The sequence below is a fragment of the Urocampus carinirostris genome, chromosome 3 (genome assembly GCF_059441175.1).
Source record: "Urocampus carinirostris isolate Australia breed hairy pipefish chromosome 3, RoL_Ucar_1.0, whole genome shotgun sequence".
In the NCBI taxonomy this organism is placed as follows: Eukaryota; Metazoa; Chordata; class Actinopteri; order Syngnathiformes; family Syngnathidae; genus Urocampus; species Urocampus carinirostris.
Genome location: NC_142351.1, coordinates 35289478 through 35315440, shown reverse-complemented (window position 1 = coordinate 35315440; position 25963 = coordinate 35289478). Strand labels below are relative to the sequence as shown.

At 39.0% G+C, this 25963-nt stretch overlaps 1 protein-coding gene across 2 annotated transcripts in view; it reads right to left on the bottom strand.

Annotated features, from left to right (window-relative positions):
* LOC148369555 (plexin-A1-like) overlaps positions 1 to 25963 on the bottom strand; it is a 319574-nt gene that overhangs the window by 233076 nt on the left and 60535 nt on the right. For both annotated transcript variants that reach the window (XM_088331618.1, XM_088331619.1), the window contains exon 3: positions 13334 to 13516. In XM_088331618.1, the coding sequence (XP_088187744.1) occupies positions 13334 to 13516 (183 nt within the window). The remainder of the gene's footprint in view (positions 1 to 13333; positions 13517 to 25963) is intronic.

Below are 25963 nucleotides of genomic sequence, written 5' to 3'. Positions count from 1 at the left end.
ACAAATGCATTGAAAATGTGGCCATTATAAATACCTGAATTATTGTCATGAGGGTCTGACGATTGAACCTCTTTTGTCTGTCTTTTCTAAATCAAAATTTGGCGGAAAGTTAAGAGGTGTTTTAGAGGGATATAATGCCTCTTTTGTGTTCAGGTCCAAATGGCCAATGCCCTGCCAGTTCCCTCCAGCTCACCCTGCACTTCTCTCATTCAACACACAAACCAAATTAAAGTCAGTTGACAGCAATGCAGTGATCTTAAAAATCAAACCTGCATTTTAAAATGGTATGTTGTGTGAAAGGGGAAAGGTATACAGTACACGAAGCTAAGTGTTGCTACCTTTGATTGCAAAGGCCACTTGACATATTTGAGTTTTTGGGTGCAATCAAAGGTCTCACAAAAGCAATGCAGGACCCTTATGCAGGGAAACCAATCCATAATGTTAGCATAATCAATGACACTGCAATGACTCTAACTCACCCACAGGCTTTATTTGGAATGTATTAGAAATGGTTGGACTATTTTTTTCTCCAGAGAAAAGTGCAAACTTGTTTTCAACGCGACACAACGCTAATGTGCCTATAAAGTTAATTGATTGCGATAAAATGTTAAAATGTGAAAAAGTAGTTCATCTGGTAACATCAAAAACATCTCCAACGGTACATCGATGGCACCATGCACTAGCCATAAGACTGCAAAGCACTTTGAGTTTCGCTGAAAGTAAACAGACGGAGCGCGTATTTTTGCAGGGGAAAAAATGGGCAGACAGATGGGGCAGTCTGAAGAAACGGTTGAGAGAGGCTTTACTCTGCAGCTGCCCCTTTCTTCCCAGGACAACACAGCAATCACACTGCAAAATCTATGTTGGCACCATGTTTATTTATAAAAGTATGTCCGTAGTTCCCACTCCTTATACGGAGAGCTCAGGTGTTTCGATTGGAAAAACACACGCAACGTTGCTGCAGATTGTGGATAGGTTTTCTCTATGCTGTATTGAGGAATCATATACCTATGTGAAGATTGTTCAAAGATGTTTGATTAGAAATGTTTCCTACACTTAAACATTGCAAATGCTTTCTAACCACTGCGAGTCATTTCTTAGGGCAATACACATAAACAGAATGCTGTTTTTTTATCATGGTGGCATAGGTGTTCTTCTCAACAGGAAAAGTTTATTTGAAATTTACCTTATATACAGTGCATCCGGAAAGTATTCACAGCGCTTCATTTTTTCCACATTTTGTTATGTTACACCCTCATTCCAAATTGTATTAATTTAATCTCTTATCTCAAAATTCTACACAAAATACTCCATTATGACAATGTGAAAAATTATTTTTTTCCTTTTTTTGAATTTATTAAAAATAGAAAACTAAGAAATCACATTTACATAAGTATTCACAGCCTTTGCCATGAAGCTCAAAATTGAGCTCAGGTGCATCTTTTTTCCACTGATCATCCTTGAGATCTTTCTACAGCTTAATTGGAGTCCACCTGCAGTAAATTCAGTCGATTGGACATTATTTGGAAAGGCACAGACCTGTCTATATAAGGTCCCACAGTTGAGTGTGCAAGTCAGAGCACAAACACCAAGCATGAAGTCAAAAGAACTGTCTGTAGACCTGCGAGACAAAATTGTCTTGAGGCACAAATCTGGGGAAGGATATAGAAAGGTTTCTGCTGCTTTGAAGGTCCCAATGAGCACAGTGGCCTCCATTATTCGTAAATGGAAGACATTTGGAACCACCAGGAATCTTCCTAGAGCTGGCCGGCCTTCTAAACTGAGCGATCGGAGAAGAAGGGCCTTAATCAGGGAGGTGACCAAGAACCCGATGGTTACTCTGTCAGAGCTCCAGCGTTCCTCTGTGGAGAAAGGAGAGCCTTCCTGAAGGACAACCATCTCTGCAGCAATCCACCAATCAGGCCTGTATGGTAGAGTGGCCAGACGAAAGCCACTCCTTAGTAAAAGGAACATGGAAGCCCGTCTGGAATTTGCCAAAAAGCACCTGAATGACTCTCAGACCATGAGAAACAAAATTATCTGGTCTGATGAGACAAAGATTGAACTCTTTGGTGTGAATGCCAGGCGCCATGTTTGGAGGAAACCAGGCACCGCTCATCACCAGGCAAATACCATCCCTACAGTGAAGCATGGTGGTGGCAGCATCATGCTGTGGGGATGTTTTTCAGCAGCAGGAACTGGCAGACTAGTCAGGATAGAAGGAAAAATGAATGCAGCAATATATAGAGATATCCTGGATGAAAACCTGCTCCACAGCGCTCTTGACCTCAGGCTGGGGCGAAGGTTCATTTTTCAGCAGGACAACGACCCAAAGCACACAGCCAAGATCTCAAAAGATTGGCTTCAGAACCACTCTGTGAATGTACTGGAGTGGCCCAGCCAGACTCCAGACTTGAATCCGATCGAACATCTCTCGAAAGATCTGAAAATGGCTGTGCACAAACGTCTCCCATCCAACCTGATTGATCTTGAGACTTTTGCAAAGAAGAATGGGCAAAACTGCCTAAAGATAGGTGTGCTAAACTTGTGGGATCATGCTGCCAAAGGTGGATCAACAAAGTATTAAGCAAAGGCTGTGAATACTTATGTAAATGTGATTTCTTAGTTTTCTATTTTTAATAAATTCAAAAAAAGTAAAAAAAAAACAACAACTTTTTCACATTGTCATAGTGGAGTATTTTGTGTAAAATTTTGGGATAAGAGATTAAATTAATACAATTTGGAATGAGGCTGTAACATAACAAAATGTGGAAAAAGTGAAGCGCTGTGAGTACTTTCCGGATGCACTGTATATATACCACAGCCATATCCCCCTAGTGGGAGGTGGCTAGAGTCATTTCTGACTCTTTTTGGGAGATTGATTCAGAGGAGGGGATTCCCAGCCCCCTCGCTCAACCCAACTGAGGTGTTGGGCGTCATTAGGTAACCAAACCCCCAGATTCCAACCCCTAATGCTGAACGCCAAGCAGGGAGGCAACGGGTACCAACGTTTAAGTCTTAGGTATGACTCGGCCGAGGCTTGAACCACAACCTCCCAGTATCGGGGCGGGCGCCATACCCCCACTGCAGCCACCATTTACTCAATACACACGAACCAACACTGTGAGCCACTTTGGATTAAGTCCATTAAACCTGATTATTAACATTACTATATTCTGACAAATCATCAAGATGTTGTTGAGTTTATGCAGATGCGCATAATTGCTGCATGCCCGCACTCAACCCGGAAACAAACAAACTGTTGGACTTTTTGGACTAAATTTTTTAAAAAGTTATTAAATGGGAATAAGGGGCTGACAGTGTCAGCATTAACCTGTGAACAAACATACCCATGTCCAAATAAGCAATACTGTACTCTGGAAAAACGTGATCTGATAATATTGAATTTTGTTTGTTAACAAGCTCAAAGGCATTTACAAATTTCCAGTAGCATTAATGCACCATCATGTATAATTTGAACAAACCTTAGTCCTTGGAGAATAATACTGACACCTGTTATTCGCACAGATAAACATGCAAAGAATAATTGGATCCAGCACAAATGTCATTAAAAAATATGATTTCTTATTTAGGGCGGCACGGCATCCTTCCTTTGCGAAGTTTGTATGTTCTCCTTGGGCTTACGTGAGGTACCTCTGGTTTCCTCCAACATTCCAAAAACGTGGATGTCAGGTTAATTGGCTGGTCCAAATTGTCCCGAGGTGTGATGGGGCGTGACAAATAGTTGTATGTCTCTGTGTGCCCTACGACTCTCTGGCAACCAGTTCAGGATGTCCCCTGCCCACTGCCCGAAAAAAGCTGAGATGGCTGCCTCTGGCTATCAGTGTGTAAATGTGTGTGTGAATGAGTAAGTTGCAAAGCACATTCTAAAGCGCTTTAGGAGCTCTTCAGTGACTTGAAAATCACTATATAAATGAAGATCATTTACCATTAATTTATGCTTCTCAATCGAGGAGCCATTCTAAACGCTAACTGTCATAATTACCGCTGTGAATCACCCGTGCCCGCTCCTTTGGCGCCAACTGCCTTGGACTCTGATGGGCTCCCTGTCCCTATTTATACCCTCTCCTATCTGTCCCCTGTTGTCAGTCCGTCTGCGAACCTCAGTTAACACTAGGCAAACCGTTTTTCGACCCTGACTCCCATCTGTTTTTTGCTCCTGTCTGTCCCCCGGCTCCGACCCGTTCTTGATCCTGACCACGTCTACTCTCACGTCGCGGCTTTTGACCTTTATTTGTCCCCGACCACATCTACTCTCCTTTCCTGGCTTACGACTCGCTTCTGACCCCGACCACGTTTTTGCTCTCCTGTTCGGCTACTGACCCATTTTCTGTTCCTGACATCGCCATTGCTCGCCACGGAAGATCCACTTCCGCGTTCAGAGCGACCTGCTTCCCGCACCTAGCGAACATCGGGTCGTGGGCGCAGCCCTTCCTATTTCCTTTCATAAAACTTGTGAGAAACGTAACGTAATCGGGTCCTGTTTCTGTTCTGATCCTAACAGCTAACAGGAAATCCTCAACTTCTTTTATATTGTCCTTCCTACGAATAACAAATATAATAACAGAAATATTTACTGATGTTGTGGAAAAACTACCGTATTTTCTGCACTATAAGGCGCACCTAAAAGTCTTAATTTTTATTTAAAAGCTGACCATGCGCCTTATAGTACAGTGCGCCTTGTTTATGGATCAATATTAAATCGCAAAGTCTTCCAACTAACTTGCAGCCGCCGACTAGATTTCCCCCCGAACGTTAAGTAGTCCGCGGTGTATGCTGGGATTTATTAACCGGCGTTTCATTGGCTAACCAATGTGTCAATCATCATTTGTATCGATCACTATTGGCTAAAGTTATTCGGAGGTCAAGGGGCGGATCCTTTTTATCATTTACAGGCTGGCATAGGCTTAAGCTGTAAAACAAAGCCTGCAATTGGTCAAAAAAGATGAATGCGTATAGCACGTGGTTGACGGCATACAGAAAGCATTTTCTTACTATTCTGTATTTGTAAATATTTTATTCTCCTGGATTTACTAACCTCACGGATTTAAGAGGACCATGGCTGCACATTATTATTGAACACAACGACTTCGGTGAGCTACTCTGGCTATATATTTTCCCTGTATCTTGTTTCAGACTGAACTCGATGTTTCTGTGATAAGCGGTGCAAATAATGGATGGAATGGAGTGTCTATTTTTAAATTAAACTCAATTCCAAGTGTTTATTGTCATATGCACAGTAAAGTTGCGAGCGAAAAAGAAAATAGAAACTAAGGAATGATTGGCATTTCTTGAATTCCAAGACTTTACCCTTCCGAATGATGGAATGATGCATTTGAGTGACATCGTACGGACACCGCATCCGCACGTGTTCTCGACACGTATTTGCGTCTTTGCAAGCTTTGGGAATGTTAAGGGGGTAATAAGTTTGACTGAACTATCTGACTGTTTTGTCGACGTTCCCATTGTAGCGCCTTATAATCCGGTCCGTCTTATGTATGTCAAATATAGGACCAAAAACTATTTTTCCGGGGTGCGCCTTATTGTGCGGAAAATACCGTATGTTTTTTTTCATAATTACATCCAAACTTTTTATTGTTTGTTTACTGTATGCAGCACACTGCTCCCAAGAAAATAAAAAACACAGGAACAGGTAGAAGATTTCAAGTGTTTTTTTTTAGTATAGTGTACAGTGTATCTTTTTTATTTCTTATTAAATAAATTTCATTTTTAGTGATTAGAGCTATCGCAACCACATTTAAGCAATAGGAAGATGTATGTGTTTTATTTGTTAATGCCCTTGCAACATCCATTGCAGCCTGGTCATTCTGGAGGGGGCTTACCTTATGTGCAGTCACTTTTCAAGGTTTCTTCATTTTCCTCATGCTTAAGTTTTGAGTTTTTCCTTGCTCTCATGTAAGTTTTATATCAAGCGGGATGTGTAATAATAGTCCGCAGTCTGTAATAGTCCGTAGACTGTACATCCCTTTGAGACTTCTTGTGATTAAGGGCTACATAACTACACATGACTTGACTTGACTTAATTTATCCTGCAATTTTCAAAATCTGTTAATTTTCTCTAGTGACTCCACACCAAAAAAAGATTGCAAAGAATGTCCACAAGTATGCCCAATTTCTCACAGCGGATAGGTTAAACTGGACCCATCAGGATGCCTTTCAACCTATAAAAAATTCATTAGGTGCCTAACACATCTATCATGCTCTCCATTCACATCAGTACCCCCCATTAACACTGCTCCATATTCTTCCACTGGGACATCCGAGATAATGCTTCATTCAAGGACACAGGGGGTAATACATAAGAAGTGATAGCCCACCTGGGAGTTCAGCCCACAACCACAATGGCACAGCAGTTGCGTCATATCATTCCCTGCTCCAGGGGTCGCAAAGGTTTTCGGCTTTTGAAATTGGAATCACGGTTTCAAGCAAAACTATGAGGTCATTTGTTTTTTTCACTCAGGTCCCCAAGCTAACGCAGCCTCCAAGTTTGCAGGTTCTCCCCGTGTCTGTGTGGGTTTTCTCTGGGTAATCCGGTTTCCTCCCACATTCTGAAAACATGCATGTCAGGTTAATTGGGCGGTCCAAATAGTCCCTAGGTGTGAATGAGCAAGTGAATTGTCTGTCTCTATGTGCCCTGCGACTGGCTGGCTACCACTTCAGGGTGTCCCCTGCCCAGTGCCCGCAGTTAACTGGGGGTACATCATCTTCGTGACCTTTATGAGGATAAGCGTCACAGAAAGTGGATGGATCGATATGAATCACGTGTGTCAAACTCAGAGGCCGCGGGCCAAATATGGCCGGCCACATCATTTTATGTGGTCTGCTAGACAATGCTGAGTGAAGCACAAGAATTGCCTCCATTGGGTCAAACAATGACTTACAGTTTTGGATATGTCACCTGGAACTCACCAAAGCCAGGCACCATTTGCAAAACTGACACTGTAGCTGTTTTTGCAGATTACCATTATTCATCCAGAAAACATTGAGAAAACCCATACTGAAGTTATTTTACTTAAATGAAAGTTAGCTGATTCATGATGCATGTGAAAGTACATTAATTATTTAGACGCGCTCGAATAAGCTTGGATGGCATTTGGAGTCTATTTGAAGCAGGCCTTTTCTTACTTTCACCATTTCATTTTTACACCCCACTTTTAAAACAAAATGAAAAATACAGAATAAAAAAAGGGCACCTGGGTGTCTGCAGACGTTTAAAGAAGTTTTAGCTTTTTTCTATAAAATATATGAAATCTAAAAGAGAAGTTTCCATATTCAGTTAACACCCCCAAATGAGCTGAAAGACTGCCATTTTGTCACTACACACCCTGCACGTGTTTCCCCAAGTTAAATAAACTCTCATGGAAATTCATTCAATTGCTCTATGTCTTTTTTAACATACTGTATGTACTGATGGTGACAATGGAAGAGATTATTAAAAATCTTAAATGCATATACCGCTAACTAGTTGTTGTAAGCCAAGTTAGAGGTAGTGTGCTCAGGTGTTGGAGACATCTGCTCATTACAACTTGGCAGTGAGAGAAAATACATCGGGTCGCTTCCTCTCAAGACATCAACATGGAAAACAGCAGAGCTTCAACTCAGAATAATCAATCATCTTTGCCCGGCTGGCGATTTTGCCATTTAAGCAGACTGAGCCGCCGTTACACTGCTTCAATCATCATCTGCCAGTCTAAATGCTAGTGCTAATTAGCATTCCCATGCTAAATTACCTCCTATTCCGTGTTCCCTGATTAGGCTTAATCATTCTGACAGCCCGTTTTGTAGCTAAGATTGCTCACTAGCTCAGTTTATCAGAAGAAATTACAAGAAGGGAGATTTCAAATGGAAAAGTAACACTCTAGGAGTTGGAGAGGTATAATAAGGCATTGCACTTTCAAGAAGAAACAAGAGCATATTTCATAAATTCTGAACTCGACAACAGAATAGTAATACGTGTAAAAGTCTCAAAATGAGACGTGCATCGCTGATGTCCTCTAATCAAAATATTATCCCTGCCAGCATGGACTCAACATTCAAATGCTTTGTTGATTCAATTTCTTTGTAGTCAAGCCTGGCCTATCACAGAGACTATTATCCAAGATGGAAAGTAAAGAAACTTAAATTGAGAATTTTCTCTCGCAGTGAAACTCTCATCACTCGTATCTGTTACACTTACATATATATAGAGTAATCCTTTGCTCATTTGTGAGGGATTACTGATTCATGTGTATGGTTATTTTTTAAATTAAAATCAGCGAAATACTGCAGGTTCATCTTGCTTGATGTGCCACGAGTGTCTTGCTCTCTTACGTAGACCAAAGAGTCGATGAAATGAAGCGAATGATAGGATTTTCTGGGTTTTGCGAAGATCTGAGGGTGTATTCTCCCCAAGGATGTTTCTGGCAACCGCTCAGAAGTCAACAAGTACTGCAATTTTTTTTCATATGTCACCATGTCCAAAATCTTGTTTCAATGCCAAAGGATGGAAGATGTCTTATACAAAATTAACCAGATAAATGGATCTAAGTGGTTTGACACAAACAAAATGCTAAAACACATCATATGTTATTACAAATAATTAATATCCATACAGTGTGTGCAGTTTTGAATTAGTGATGTAACCAGTAGTTGGAAATAATGTAGTGGTTCTTCTGCAGCAGCAGTCAATTTTAATCTAGCATACAAACCCACACTCATACATCCATATTCAAAAGCACAATGACTGCCTCCAAGGGACTGCCAGGTTAACAATTAACTCAAGTAATTATATATTCACAGATTAATCAATAAATGGAGTCAAAGACACTATAATTCACACTTAGGATTCTACCGTTCACAGATATAGATACACTGCAGCTCTGCATTCAGCATGCCAAGCGTTACAGGTTAACCCCCAATGTACGGCAATCAAAGCAAACACTACTCAGCCAATGCACTCCATCTGCCTCAGCCTCCGTCCATCCAGCTTTCTTTGTGATCCCTTCGAGTCTCCCACATATTGCTTTCCACTTTCATTTCCTAGGTCGACTACTAAGAGAGATGCCACAATTTATTCAGACCAAATTCTATCAATTGATCCCACTTAAAAGCAATTTTCTTTATTTTTTCTCAATAAAATTGTATAGGTTGAATCTTTATTGATTTACTGTAATTGGTTTTGGATTCTCGTCAGCGCTGTACTATAGATTACACCATGCCGGAGCATTCAGCTGCATTGATGTACACAAAGACATTGGCTGCAAGTGTTACCTGTGTACTGTACCTTTAATGTTCCATATAAGAGGAAAAAAAGTTCAAAAAATGGGAATTAGCCAAATAGATTGTCCCTTTCCATTCTTCATAAAAACACAAATCACATGTCTGCATAGGACACATCCATACACACAGATAATCTCACAAAACAAAATGCATTGGCACAAAACAAGGGTCAAGGACAAGGTCTTAGTAAGCAAGGTGTCAATCAAAATCGACACAAAATACAATATGAAGAATTTTTTGTGCTAATGTGCGTGGTGCAATGATGATGCTGCGAGATTGGTGTAAAATGTTGGGATGTAGTTCACAATGGGTAAAGTGTTCCACTGTAAAAACACTCTTGTAACACGTACATAGGTGTATTTCAGTATAATTACACGTCTGTGCTCTGTCTTTAGTTATGTGTGATATGTTGAGGAACTCATTGCTGCCTTAATTCGTTAAATATAAAACATGTTATGTTTGTCATTGAATTGGTTTGAAAAGAGTTGCTTTATGAGTGAGATTTTCCTTCTACTAGATGTCATTATTCTTTCATGTTCGATGACAGCACATATTTAGATTTGATATTGACATTTTTTGGACAGTATGCTCTGTGCATTTCCGTTACTGACACAACGTCACAGTAGACAAACCCAAAAACTTTTTATTCTGGGGGTCTAGGATTTATATAACTTAAGTGAAAGGTATTGAGGACCCTCTCCAACATTACTAGCTATCAACAAGGCATTGAACTTTTCATAAAATGTAGTTCTTTCGAACTTGTAATGAGAACACATTTTTACAGTCCAAATTGCAGGTTGAAAGGGGAAAAAATGCAATTAATGTAATTATCTACTCAAGAGAACTTTTTGAGCAACACTTACACAAACTTCTAGGCACCCCATTGAGTAAATGCTGAATATAATGGAAAGTCATTGCTTTCCATTGATTGGCAAGCGCTTTAGAAAAGAAAATCACACGCATGCACTAGCACGTCAAACAAGTCTACTTACCTGCCACAAGAGTACCAAACAGTTGCCTGGATTTACAGTAAAATTCCAAATATATTTTATGCTGTTCTAAATACTGTGATAACAGCATATTGATCACGAATATTTCAAACAATCAAAATATGTGTTGTATTGTCATGCTATTAGACACAAACAAACCAATCGCCTTCATTTACATGCGTGTGCAGTAATCCTTTGCTATATCACAGTTTAATTATTGTTTTCTCCATTTTGATCGCCTAAATTAACACCCCACCCTTTTTCTAGCAGAATGTGCCTGTGCTTCGGTGACGTTGCAGAATGTATTTTACACAAACGTATACCAGCTTCACGCTAATCCTTTTCAATTTCAAGTTTCTCAAAAATACATCATGTCAACAAAATGTTCTGTACTGACAAAAGCATAAAAGGCACAGGAAGATGCATTCTATTACCTACACGTTGGACTTTTTGACTTGTTACACTTGCTCTGGAGCCATATGCAGCTCTTTGGTGCTCCCTATTAGAACCCTGGCGCAAACATTTTTGATATTGGAAAAACACATGGTTTCTATGGGATCACAAACAAGACAGATCCTACCTCTCAGATAGGACGCACTGTGTTCAATATGGTGAAATGACATCTGAGCCCTTTAATGTTACCTGCGGTATTCCGCAGGGTTCAGTGCTTGGCCCCCTTCTTTTCAGCATTTACATGCTTCCATTAGGTGATATTATTCGCAAGTACAATATCAGCTTCCACTGCTACGCAGACGACACTCAACTATATCTTCCGTTGGAGGAATCTCCCACACTAAACTGTGGAAATTTGGAGGCCTGCCTCATTGAGATAAAAGAGTGGATGTCACTCAATTTCTTGCGTCTTAACTCTGAAAAGACCGAAATGTTAGTCATTGGTCCATCTAAATGCCGTGATATATTCTCAAAAACTGCTGTGAACATTGACAAATGTCACATCACACAGAGTGACTCAGTTAAAAATTTAGGTGTCATATTTGACCCAGACCCTGCATGTAAAGAAAATTACTAGAACCGCTTTCTTCCATCTTCGTAACATTGCTAAAATCCGTTCAATACTGTCTCAGTCTGATGCGGAAATTATAATTCATGCGTTTGTTACCTCCCGTCTCGATTACTGTAATGCACTACTCTCTGGTCTCCCGAAGTCTAGAATCAAGTCACTTCAGCTGGTACAAAATGCCGCAGCGAGGCTTTTAACTAGGACAAAAAAGTACGATCACATAACACCGATTTTGGCTAACCTGCATTGGCTCCCAGTTAGCCATAGATGTGATTTCAAGGTTCTCTTAGTATTGTACAAAATCATACATGGAATTGCTCCCTATTATCTTTCAGATCTGATTTGCCCCTACGTCCCGGTCCGAAGCCTACGATCTGAGAGAGCCGGTCTTCTGGTGATCCCAAGAGCAAAGAAGTGTTCTGCTGGTTCGAGAGCGTTCTCCATCCGGGCACCGGTGCTGTGGAATGCTCTTCCCCCTGAGATCCGATCTGCAACCTCATTGGAAATGTTTAAATCTAAACTTAAAACTCACTTCTACTCCATAGCATATGAATAACCTACTCTTCTCGTCGGCTGAAAAATAGTCTGTGTAATATAGTGTAATAATCTGTGAAGCCCTTTGAGACTCTTCGTGATTTAGGGCTATACAAATAAAAATGACTTGACTTGACTTGACACTCTCTTAATGTTTTCCAATTAATATTGATAGACACAGTATGTATTACCCTAATTATGAGGCCAATATAAGGATACTAATTTTTTGCAGCTCAGACATAATTCTTTTTTTCGTCCATTGCTAACCCGTGCCTTAAAGAAAGTAAATGCAATTTTACACAATGCCCACATGATGGCAACACAGCACCATGTGAAGTGAAAACGTAATGTCCCAAAATCACAAGATTATTTGTAAAATTATAATTTGACAGTGCAAAAGTTACTTGTGGAAAAAAGGCGAACTTTTATTTGTACAAATTCTTAAGCCAGTAAATTAGGTTTGTTCTTAATGAATAAATACGGTAAAATTCAGACTATAAGCCGTGACTTTTGTCACAAGCATTCAACCCGACTGCTTATGCAATGATGCGGCTAATTTATACAATTTTCAAATGGCCGCCAGGGGCGCCCGAGCAGTAAAGATAGTGAGACAGGTGGGATATATGTGTCGAGGACGACGCAAATTCAATGTAACTTTGCGCTTTGTCCATGAAAAAAATATAGCATGAACAGACATTCATGATTGAAAAGATGTCAATTGAAAGTGGAGGGCTAACTACCATATTGGGATAAATGTTGAGAGTCTGTTTATTTTTTTAAAGGAAATAATGTGGCGAAAAAAAACATATTACAAGAAGCAAATCGAAGGAAGCAGAAATGTTTAAGGCGGATTCCTATTTATCTGTCAGCATTATCGTGTGTTTTGGAATAAATATTTTACACGGTTGGATTCTATGGATTGTCTTTAATGTATCAAAGCCATTTTTGCAGACATCTAAAGAAGTTGAAAACGGCCATGGGACGTAATGGTGAGTTACGCCGGCTTTGTAATTTTCGGGTATGTTGTTTCAAAGTAATAGTGATTTTTTACTCTGATGAGTATACTTTGAGTATATCTTGAATCCAAGAGTTTACGCTTTCCAATGATATGTAGCATGATATATTTCAGTGACTGGTGACATTGTACAGAAACATATTTGTTTATCAAAAATCCGACAGCCCACCAGCGGACTGGCGGAACGTTAAGAGGTTAAGGTACCGTATATCATTAAAACTGTTTCTTGTGTACCGTCTTTCTTTGTAAATATCTCATGTTTCAATGTGGGCACATGTGGCTTATAGTCAGGTGCGGCTTATGTATGGAAAAATGTTTTTTCCTTTAAACATGTACTGGGTGCGCTCTATAGTCTGAATTTTACAGTAAATGAATAAATGAATTACTAAAATATATGTTTTTACTTCACAGATTTTGACTATCTCGGAACCTTTTTGAAACGCAACCAGGGATTAGTGCATTCAAAAGGCCTACCTTTTTAATGCGCCCATCCCGAGTGCCCATGAACGCCACGGTATGTCCATGGTAGTCGTAAGCCGCCACAGAAGTCACACCATTGTCATTATCCACATAAAGGGGGACACCCTCGATGGTGGTTGTGCCCCCTAGAGGCTGGTTGAAGTCATGGCCGCAGAAATTGTCATCAATCTGCAACGGCTAGATGGGAGAGAAAAAAGAACCACAAAAAACTCCATTAATGCTTTTAACTCCATGGTCTCGTTAAAATGACATTAATTGTTAAAGATGTAGGAGCCTTTCAGTCTCACCAGCACTTGGTCAGCAATTTACAGAATTGGAATGAAGGGAACGTACCGTAGATTTATAAAGAATAAATGTCTAGGTGTTATTGATAAGACTAGGTTTTATCTCGTCAATTTATAAAAGCTAAACTAAAAAGTTTTGTAATCTAAGGTATTCATATCAAAACATTAAATTAGCCATTCAAGGAAAAAAGGATTATATGTTGTATCAATTATTTTAGTACACTGGATTTCCAGTGTAGTTTATAATAAGAAACAAGCTAATCTGGAAGTACATTGAACAAAAGGGCAACTGCGAGCTCACTATCAAGACATGATAAAAGGACAGGAAGTAAATTGTAGGTCAAATTAGCATATTATAATCACAGTGTGACATGTATACGCGAGGTGACAGGGAAGTGTGATGGCGTGTCAAAGTTGATTTACTTGAAAGAGCGTGAGAGTGTTTGCAAATGTGAGTGTATGTGCACCTAAGCATGTGTGAAATAGGCCTTTCATATAAAGTCATTTCAAGTCAAGTCACATTTATTTACCTGTACATAGCCCTTAATCACAAAAATGTCTCAAAGGACTGCACAGGATTACAATTACACAATTACCTGATCTTAAACCAGCATGCGGGCAAGGAACAACTCAAAAACCTCAGTGTGAGGAGAAAAGAGAAACCTTGAGAAAGGACCTCACATGTGGTAATCCCCCTTCCAGAATTGACCAGGGTGAATTACAATTAGCATTACTGTGCACATAATAGTAAACATTAGGTAAGATGTTGAAAATGTCCGAAAAGTGCATGACATCAACGACGCCCCCAGCCTGCAAACCAGTCCAGAAAGTCTATGACGGCCACGACGCTGCCTCCCATCTCTGCCAGCTGGTAAATGCAGGGGTTGACATGCTGCAGGTCAGATGCTGGTCCGCTGAGCAGGTTACATCTAAATGTTCTTGTGGTTCCAAAAGGATGAATGTATTGCATCTTTGTTTTGAAAATACACAAAATACAGCCAACTAAGTACCATGACCCCACTACATAAGAGCTACTCTAGGTACAAGAAATTCAACTACGGGATGTCTTTGAGAAAAAATTAGCTTGACATGGTTTCGTTGGTTGGTTGGTTAGATCCCTTAACCACTAGGGATGTAGGGGCATCATTTGCCGTGGTATGTCTTGGGAAAGTACAACCTGAGCACATCCCTCTCCAGGCTAACATGTTTTCCCCTGGTCTTCAACCAAGGACCTTTTGCGTGTTAAGCGAGTGTGCTAACCATTGCACTACAGAAACATAGTAGGAAAAAAATCCAAGTGACATGAATTTGCATACACCCCCACTAGAGGGCTGAGTGCTTGTGACTGCTCACTGCCAGCATCAGCTCGTCCCAGTTAGCAGAAGGGTTTCCCATCATACGGGCTTGACTTTTTATTGTGCTCCCTTGTGCTCCCTCACTCCTCCACTACCACACATACACCTGATAGCAACCGCCGAAATCTACTGGATTTTTTTCACGTTCAATTAGTATTTGAATGTGTTTTTAGTGATCAGGAAGATGTGTTTAACCGTTAATTACTTTAGGGTTAACTTTGATGATTTTGGGAGGCTGGGAAGAGAATAATTTGTCTTCTGATACTTTTCAAATTTGTTCATGATATGAGAAATTCTAGAAGGGAGGTAGTCTATCTGGTAACAAATTCATCTCGTTTTTAGAGGGGCCATTTTATAAAAAAATATACGTGTTACCATTTGGACTTTTTGGCCGTTGCACAAGGGTTTGGATTGCATTTATAGCTTCCACGTGTGGCTGTTGTTACCAACGGCTGTGTGTGTAACTAAGTCCTCCTCTCATTATACAGTTGTTGAATTGTGCGGATCAATATGTTTCTTGTGACTTATGACCATCAAATTGGCAGTCATGTAAAATTGGCTCGAGGTCACCTGCGCTACAGAATACGACAGCCAGTTAAAAACGGATAGATGAAAGTTATTCAATCTTAGATGGAATTGACTATTCAAGGACAATCAAATAGTAAGACTGCAATATTAAGAGACGGTCTGTTGTTTTCATATTAATTGATTCTTTTTTTTGGTTAACACGCAATTATCAAGGAGAGTTGTTTTTTTTTCCCATTCTGTTGAATTTCAGGCTCCACAACAATTTGTGGATGATCAAAATAAGGTTGAAAAGAAAGAACCAGAAAACATTAATATAAACCTTACCAATGTCATTTACGTGATTTAGATATTTTGACTTAATTGTAACCTATAGCGAAATCATAATGAGTCATTAACAACATTACTGACAAAAACAAATTACACATAAATCTAACCCCTGTATATTGAAGTAAAAGGTATAGCACAATTTGAACTTGCATACACATTGCCACAAAACTGTGTTGAAATAATGGGCCTGCCACTCAATGGGTATTCCTTTAATCAATGCACAAGGAGAACTCATGTACATTGATTTAAAGAGAATGAGAAGAAAATCACTTTAGCAGTCCCTTATTAATACAGGCAGCCACGTATGTAAACTAATCTGCATTTGCAGTGTCCATCGTGCTCATTTACACATAAACATGCAATCACGAAAAGAAGCGTGATCGCCATCTCCCCAGCACTTTGGCTGGCATGCTGAGGATGCTAATGGTTTGTTATGTTTAGACTGACTTGCATCATTACCATAGAGTCAACAGCCCAGGCTGAGGCACAGCAGAGCATTCAGCCGTCGTGTCTGCAGACAAATACGGCCTCACACAGACTTGACATCTGCTCACAGTAGCAGGTCGTGTAGACGTGTAATTCCTGCAGCCAGCCCACTCCGTCATTAGCCTTTCACTAACTTGCAGAAGACATGCATCATCACGATTAGCCAACTGGGAGTCTTAGTTCAGCATTGTCACTTTGCAAGTTATAATTGCTGTCTGATATAATTGGTATTAACACGAAACGGTTTTAGTTCTGTACTTTTTTAGAGTTCCGATGTTCAGTGACGTCAGAAAAAAATCACGAGGAGTTGGGGTGGTGAATTACGGTTTCTTCCCCTTGACCTACTATCCTACAATAACGCATCTTAGCCAATAAAATCAGTGAGTTTCTTACTCACAAGCTGATGAACAAGGAAGAGGATGTGAAAGCCAATGTGAAACAGGTCGTGAAAGCACATGTGTGAAAAAGAAACAAAATGTGTTCATTCTGCACTACTTGAGTCAAAACAATAACTCTTTATTTTCCATGTTCTTTTCTTGTTTTACTCTCTTCAATTCACTTTAAGTTCATTCAGCAGTAATGTTTAGTTCAATCTGTGAAAAACAACTTCAACAACAACTGTACATGGTTTAGAGCAGGGGTGTCAAACTTAAATGCACAGAGGGACAAAACTCCAACCAAACCTTTGTTCGCGGCCCAAACAGGATACATATCTATAAAATACACAATTTATTTTTTTTTTAAACATAAATATTAATTCAAAACAGTCAGGAATATTGTTCCAGAATAAACAAACTTAAACAATGAATAATGTAAAAAACATTGCTCTCCATAAAATTATAATCTGCCAAAACTATACAAATTCAAAATATGAACAAAAATGGAAATATAAATAAAATTTGTGCTTTTCACTTTGGGAATGTTGCTTTGGTAAAAAGCATGCTGAGTCCTCATATTCTTCTTTAACTATTCAACTTTCTGGATCTTCTGCTCTGCATTCAGGTTTTTCAGCTTACTCTGATGTTTTGTTTCATAGTTTTACATTAAATTCCTTAATTGGGGACACATTAGCTCCACAAAGAAGACTCACGGGTTTACCGGCAATGTCAGCTAACAAATATTCAGCCTCTGCTCGGTTTGTAAAGGCTTTAGCAGCAGCGTAATCTACAGCAACTGAAAAGTCACCCTGCTTTTCTTCATTTAACCTTCTGTTACATTGTGTTGGATAGAATTTCGTCCATCGGCTTTTTGACACTAAAGATTCACTATTAATGCACTTGTTGGTCTTGTTTTCCAACTGGCCGACGTGTTTTTTTTCAGAAGATAGTTTTAAAAGTGGCTGCGCTTGTCAGGCTACAGCTAACTCGATTGATGCTGAAACATTTGCGAGAAGTCTTGGGGCGGCAGCATAAGCGCTGCATTGAGGGATCTGTAGTGTGAGCGTTATAAGCGTTTTGTAGAGCTGGGCCATTGTAGTAGATGTATGTAAAATGATTTCACGGGCCAAATCTAATTGTACACTTGGCCGGATGTGAACGGGGAATCACTGGTTAGAAAATAATGGAAATACTTGTGATGATTTAATCTTACGAATCTTAGACAAACACAATCAAGATACAGAATAACACTGACAAGTGTCTCTCATCTTACCCGGAACTGAAACCAAGGTATTACAATTATCTTCTTTGCATAAATCAAACTAATGTGTCTTTTTTTTTTCGAATAAAAGGTATAACGGATTCTAGGATCACCTGCTGGTTTGGAATTTTAAGATCATCACTTATAGCCATGGGAATGTTATATTTTTTCCATAACTCTGAACTCTCCTTATATATATATATATATATATATATATATATATATATATATATATATATATATATATATATATATATATATATATATATATATATATATATATATATATATATATATATATATATATATATATATATATATATATATATATATATTTCCAACAGTGGACAGAGGAGACAAAAATTTCCTGAACGAAAGTAAGTACACGTACTCCAAGATCAGGCTACCTGTTTAACAGTGGACTTTTTCTTCCAGCAACTTAGTACGCCACTCTCGAGCACTTAAAGGAATACCAAAATTCTAAAAAAAAACAAAAAAAACAACAACAAATAGACAGAGCAGGCTAAAACGTGAGGATGGCTGACCGAAAACATGCAGTAAGCAGCCAGGCTATCCGGGAAACCAACAATGAAAAACAGATGTAGCAACAAACACAAATCCAGCCGGGAAATAAACCAATGTATATATCAGACTAGCTGGTTGCTAAAGAAGGCTAACGGGGACCAATCGTTATTTGTAAATCTGACTATGCCTCGTCACTGGTCGCTTGAGAGTGGTATTTTGCTTCTAAAATCGTAAAATCTGACAAATACAAGTGGATCACACTTAAAAACATATTTTTCCGAGTAAATCTACTCATGTATTCACATAAGGGAGTACCGGGAGCAGTGACTTCAAAGTCGATGCATAAATTGATGCAAAAATCAAAACAATAGCATACCAGCAGCTGTGGCATATACATAATAAAGTCACAAAGTCCCTGAGATTTTGAGTTCCCGTACTTTGACATGCGATCAGACCAAGGTAGACAATTATGTCACTAATTCCAGTGCGTAGCAAAAAATTGCAGTGTGCCAATTTGACCTCTCTTAATCTTGGGTTATTCTAAGAAAAATGACCTAGACTGATTAGTCTGAAATGAATACAATTTGGGGAGGGGTTATTTTAGACACAAAAAAGTCTGCAAAATGATGTTGTACAAAAAACTAAAACATTACACACTTTTTCTGAGGGTTGTTTCTAAAGAACAACATAGGACTTTGGATGAAATCAACACAAATATTGGGTTTCTCAATTTTTGACCCATATACAGATTATTTCAACCCATCTTTTTTTTAGCGTGTATTGCCATGTGTTTTTTGCAAAAACATACCTGATTAGGCAAGCAGACAGAATAAACTAAATCTTTTACTGAAAAAAATCAGCCAATGCTGCCCCTGGAATTTGGTTATTTTTTAATAAAATAAATAACAGGCTTAGTATTTCATGTTTTTTGTTTTGTTTTGTTAAAACATTATTTGTTAAGGTGATGACCCAAAACGTTTATTTCATAATTATCGAACAGAATAAATAAGTAAGAAAAACACTGAAAAATTGCACGGAGATGGAATACAGTACATACTCTGTGGTATTATGATTTTTTTTTTTATGATATGCTTTTATAATACACATGCTGCTATCAGTTGCTCCCCCTTAAATATGTTTACCTTGGGGACAAACAAAGGTAAGTCAACATATCAAAGAGAACTGTAGCGCAAAAGCAATTAAAATAGTCTAATTGTGTTTTGTTTTGGTTATGTATTTTATAACAAATGCTTCGTCAGTTCTAGCACATTTGGCTGCTATATAAATTTAAGGATTGCAAAAAAAACCACCATATGCACTCATTTACAATTCCTGCTGAAATACAAACTTCTAAAACACTAAGAGGAACAACAAGAAAATCAAAATGATTGCATGGACAAATATAACAGGAAACAACTGGAAGACCTCAGCGTTAACTTTTTGATTCAGTGATTTGAACATTTCCTGCAGTGTGGGATTCTTGGCTTGAACAAAGTTTATCAATGGACACGCTGCACAGAGCAAAGCACCCAAAAGTAATCCATTGCCAAAAGTCCTTGTATAATCTGATAGGCAGGACAATGTTGAGATCAAGGTTCCGGGGGTTTGCACCATCTGCTGCAAGACCCCTACCTAGTTCTTTTCTCACCGATTACTGTAGGACTCTGGCGGCATTGTTGGGCTGATTATCATGCTCCAGAATGAATTTGGCACGGTCAAACGCCTTCCTGATGTTGGCAGATGAGATGACCAATAACAATTGGTCTGTACTTCTGAACAGTAAAGAGAACTGTGAGGACCAGACTTAACCTTGCCAGCCGTTTTGTTTTATTGATCTTCACTATGTTTTTTGTACTGTTACCCAACTAGAAAAGGTTGATAAATAAATACAGTAAATGCCAACCTGTTAACATTAAAATCAATCCATTTTATTATGCACTCTTAATTGTATGCGTGAAACACAACCTGTCTCGAGAATAGTTGTAAAATATTAAATGTAAATAGTTAAAAAAAAAAGGGATTGTTGCAGGGACTAATTCACGCAGAGACTTAGAGTTGCTTCAAAATAAAGCAGCCTTAGAGTCTTTAGTCAATATTTTTTGTTTTTTAGTTGTTTAAATTTGAAAAAGCAGTGGATATTTTGTAAAAATTGGAAGGCAATTTTAAGAGGGAAAAGATACAGTGTGTGCAGGTACAGTATCAGTGTTTCTACTGCTTAAGGCAAGTTAAATTTAAGATATTTTCAAGACTTTTTTAACGCCTTTAGAAATAAACTTTAAGACCAAGTCGACAAAAAAACACAATTAAAACAAACCAAAAAAACAACAAAAAAACACAACTATATCTTGCACACAATACATGCCTCATACATATTACCTGGAACAACTTTAAGCAATAGCGAAAAACGTTCGTCCGACAGCCACTTCTTACTAAATGTAAACTTTGCCATGTTCCAAAGTAAACGTCTCTGTCCGAAGTTGCTATGTGCATTGTGGCTAGACCTAAGACATGCGTCCGATTGAAACCACATCACGGTTTTGATAGTTTCGTTATTATGGTGAATTATTAAAAAAGACAATTGATGCATTTACTAAATCCTTTCAGTTCACACAACTTTAAATCTTATTGTTGCGTTCATATTCCTAAGACTTTCGAAAATTGGATTTAAGACATCTAAATTCTATTTAAGCCTTATTTTTAGAATCGTGAATGCAATGCTTTTTAAGACTTTTCAAGGATCTGTGCAAACACTAAGTACGTACTGTATATGTGCTTTTTGGAATGTACAAATGTATTATTTATCCATTTTAGTTGGGACCCTGGGATCCAGCTGTAGATGTTGCAGTGTTGGGATACATTGCTATAAACACACCCAGATATGTTGTTTAAATTTGTTGAAGGCCTGAAATTGTCTGGATGTTGCTCAAAAAGTCATGATTATATTTACATAACAACTCACTGACCACCAACTTTGCACAGAACTAAAGGAAATTTCCTGTTACAACTGCAATAACCATCCCCCGATATGATGTCACTTGTACCCATGGGCTGACGTTGCGTTTACTATTTCGAGCTCCAGCCATACACAATGTCATCACAACCACAAACACCTTTTAGTTTCATTTGTAGAGGGGGGGTGATACAAGGACAGAGTCCTGTGATGTCCTTGCCCAAGACCTCTGCTGTACATAATCACAGTGTCGCCCCAGGCATTTCATGCAGACACACACAAACACACACAAAGACCCTTGGCCGAAGTCTTGAATGATGAATGTGTGTTGAGATACAGACTAAGAGCGGGTGAGGAGGGGAAACACGAAGGAGAAACATGGAATTTAGACGAAGGGTCAACAGTGCTCTTGTCGTTGCTAATTACATCCAACGCAGAGAGAGTTTCGATTAACTCCAAAGAGTTGCCTAAGGGGCTGACCTTGCTGTACTTTACAGAGGAAATCACATCAAATTTATGATGGCCATTATTGCATACCATTGCATTTACATGAGCTAACACCCAAAAATACTCAACCGCAATAACGTACTATTAAAGTAAATCACCAGTGCTTGATGAATAACTGCCAGCTTAACTGACTAGCCCGATACCATGTGACAATTGGGCTAGGAAGATAAATTAAACATCATTTTTTCGTTGTGAACAGAACACACATGTTAATGGTTCGTAGTGAAAGAGAAAAATGATCACCCACGAGGAGGGCATCAGAACTTAAAAACAAATGTCAGACTCCAATCATTGAAAACGCAACACACTTATTATTTAATGGACATTGTGTATTATTTGACAGTTAGATGCAGTTTTATGGTGCAGTGCAGCTAAGTCAAACTCTGTGTGGCTCTGGGTCCGGATCCAGACTTTCTTCTCAGTAAAAGAATGTCAACTCGAAATGTTAAGCTTTCAGTATTAAGCTTTATCTTTCAGCCTACGGTAATAACCAATCTTACATATTATGATAATGGATCACAAGAGATCTTTTTGTCAGTATAACACATTTATCCACAAAGAAAATTGAAAAATAATTTTCATGTTTGGCGTTGAATGTGTTAACTGATTTTTTTGAACAGTTGAATGAATGCTGTTTTACACCTAAATCAACACACCATGCTATACAAACCCAACTGCTTTGGAAAAATATCTAAAATTTGCATTAATTGTTGTATGGTTTGAATGTATAAAAAATAATTTAAAAAAAAACATGTTAGCAGTGCATGGGCAATAAGTTAGGACTACATTAGAGAAAACTACAAGGAGTAGACTAACAGTATATCCTTTACAGCCCTTTAGCCTCAGAATTAACATTTAATTTATTTATTATAAATATCCTAACTTTTGATAGAAATGGCTTTTTAGATATATTCAAAAAATAAATTGCCGTATCAGATTAAATCATTTAATGGGTTGTATGTTTGACATTCCTAGTGTAGTGCGATGAAAATTAATCCTAAAAAGCACAAGGAAGAATACAAACTACGGGGACTTAAGTGACCAAAACCGCATTATTGTACTTTTAATAGTATTTGTTACCCGTAGCAGCAAGATGGCGGAAAATTACATCAGCACCCTTTTGGTGTAACTCATGAATTGTATGACAATTGCTAATTTCTCAACCTTGGGTATTTATAAAAATACATGTCTATATGATATTTCATGTATTTTTGCCTATTATTTAAATGAACATTTTTAATTTTTTTGATGAATTGAGTAGTTTTTTACCTTTATTCATAAAGGTTTTTTGCTTAATAATACACACTGTCTCTTTAAAGACTAGCTAGATTGTACTTATCTATTTTCTATGTATTACAGTGTGTTGTAGTAATGCTAATGTAAATCAATAATCCTCTTGTAAAATGTCAATACAACACATCATTCTTATGTTAGAGAAGGCGCTAAAAGGAGAAAGATTAGCTGATACAACAATACAACTTGAGCTGCATAATACATTTAATTATGACTTTGTCTACCGGCTTCAGTATAGGCTGCAGAAGAGGAAGGGCTGCCAAACTTCGGATGAATCAATCAACAACAAACACACTTGTGCACACAAAACGCTCACACAATATCTCGTAATGCTCTGGCTTGTGTCCAACTCTCTGCCGTGACCTGGCAATGCAAGCGGAGAACAGAACTAGACAGTCTTTGGCTCTCCCCAGTGAGCCAATATCTGCTCTTTAATTGGTGGCTAATGAGGGCAGAGTGTGTGTGTGTGCCTGTACACACATATGCGTGATCGCGTACATAGAAAAGCAGTTTATGTTTGGACGTGTGTGACATGGCAGCGGGGGTTCAACAGAGATGTTAAACATCTGTCAAACAGATGGGGCTACTTGAGGCTCTCAGCAGCCTAAACACACACAAACACATATTGCAACATGTGTGTGCAAGTAGAGTAGAAGTTGTGTGACTGAGTAGAGTACAGACGCTCCCCTACTTACGACCATTTGACATACAAATATCGGTAGATACAAACATTTTTTTCAGGATGTCCAAAAATATCCGGACATTGCTTTCAGTTAGATTTTGTATTGTGTGCACCTTTTTCCAAGTACAGGACAGTACTGTCGTGCTTCTTTCCGCCGCTACTGGCGTGTGACGCTGTGAGAGGTCACACAGCATCCACCCGAAGAAGAAATCCGCTTCCTCTTCCTAGTTTGTGTTTAAACATTCTATACTGTATCACCAGTGTGCTAAGAACTTTGATATTTTTATTGTTGAATATCTTGTTCATCCATTCAATATGGTTGGTGTGAAGTGTAAAGAAGAGGCGAGCCGTTTCTTTGAAATCAAAGTGGAATAAGAAAGCTTGATGCTGTTGAGAAAATGGTTGAATCGATTTTTTCGGCCACATTTCACCACGGAGGACAAAGTCGCCTAACTCTTGAAGCCCATCTTCCAAAAGTAAGATAAACGTAACTTTACTTATCTTTATAGAGCATATTATTTTATTAAATGTTTATTTTTTAGTTCAAAACAATACAGGTTGCTTATGCAAGCCTTAGGGCCCGGTCACACAGCCTTTTGCGTCTGTATCGCGGGTAAAATTTTGTGATTTTTTTTTTGCCCGCGGTTGCCCGCAGTAGAAAATGCGCAAACTTGGCCAACCCGCTGTTCATCCGTGGTATGCCCGCAAAACAGACGCCGGCGACTGTTCCGCGTCTTCATCGTGTCAGTTCCACGTCATTTCCGCGTGTGGACCACGGGTATAAAAGCTGCCGAGCCGGGCTGTAGAAATCATAACCGCTCAAGACACAGTCCCGTGAAGATAAAGATTTCAAGCTATGGCACCGAAGAAGAAGCCAATATGTTATTATTTTAATACTTTTTCATTTTTATTTTATTATCTTGTTATGAAATGAAAATAAATGTCAAGAAATAAAAATGGATTAAGACGAGGTCACTACGGTGACGGGGATCCATGTTCACCCCTTGACGTCTCGCGCTGTATATACGCGGAGACAGGCGTTTGACCGTCACACGCGTTACACACGCTAATTCACGTGATAACACCACGATACAGGTGCAGAACAAACGTGCTATGACCGCGCTCCACCCGCGATTACCCGCTAAAATTTCGCGTCCTACCCGCGTGTAACCACGCCCTGGCCGCGGCCGTAGCACGTCGTTCCGCGTCTGTACCGCGTCATTACCTCGTGTGTACCACGTGTGCCGCCCGCGGTTACCCGTGGTCTAAAGTTTTGAGCAGCGCAAAACTTTTTCGCGCGGCCAACCGCGTGTGAATTTGTTGCCGCGTGTAAAGCACTGCTGTATCTCGTCTGTATCGCGATCTCAAAGCGTCCAACAGCGTCTGCTTCACGGGCAGAAATTTCTGGCCGTGATTCAGCCTCGATACGCCCGTGAAAGACTGTGTGACCGGGCCCTTAAACATGCTTATATAAACCTTAAACATACATTCCATAGAAAATATAGCACTGAAGCAACTTACGAACAAATTGAACTTACAAACAATCGTCTGTAAGTAGGGCAGCGTCTGTATCGAGCTCAATAGACATAACTAAACATCCTAGTTCCTTTACCAACAAACGGTTGTACAACTAGCCTTCATCGCAAGAACTTATCCGCACCTTACAGACATGCCACTTTACACAATCCCAAAATATAGAGGACCTTCTACATACAAGGTACTCTAGTCAAGAACATTTTGCCAGAAATACGAGGAAAATCCAAGTTTCAAGAATTTCAAAAAGCTAATACTAACGACTCCTAGATAGGGCTTGTGTGTGTGTGTGTGTGTGTGTGTGTGTGTGTGTGTGTGTGTGTGTGTGTGTGTGTGTGTGTGTGTGTGTGTGTGTGTGTGTGTGTGTGTGTGTGTACAGTAAGTGCTTATAAATCATCAACAGTATCTTGTGCTCCCTCACTCCCCCTCTATCTCTCTCCCAAACTGCATCAACACTACGCATACATTTCTTTAATCATCCATGTTCATAATAAACTCACATTTTATTTTGGCAAT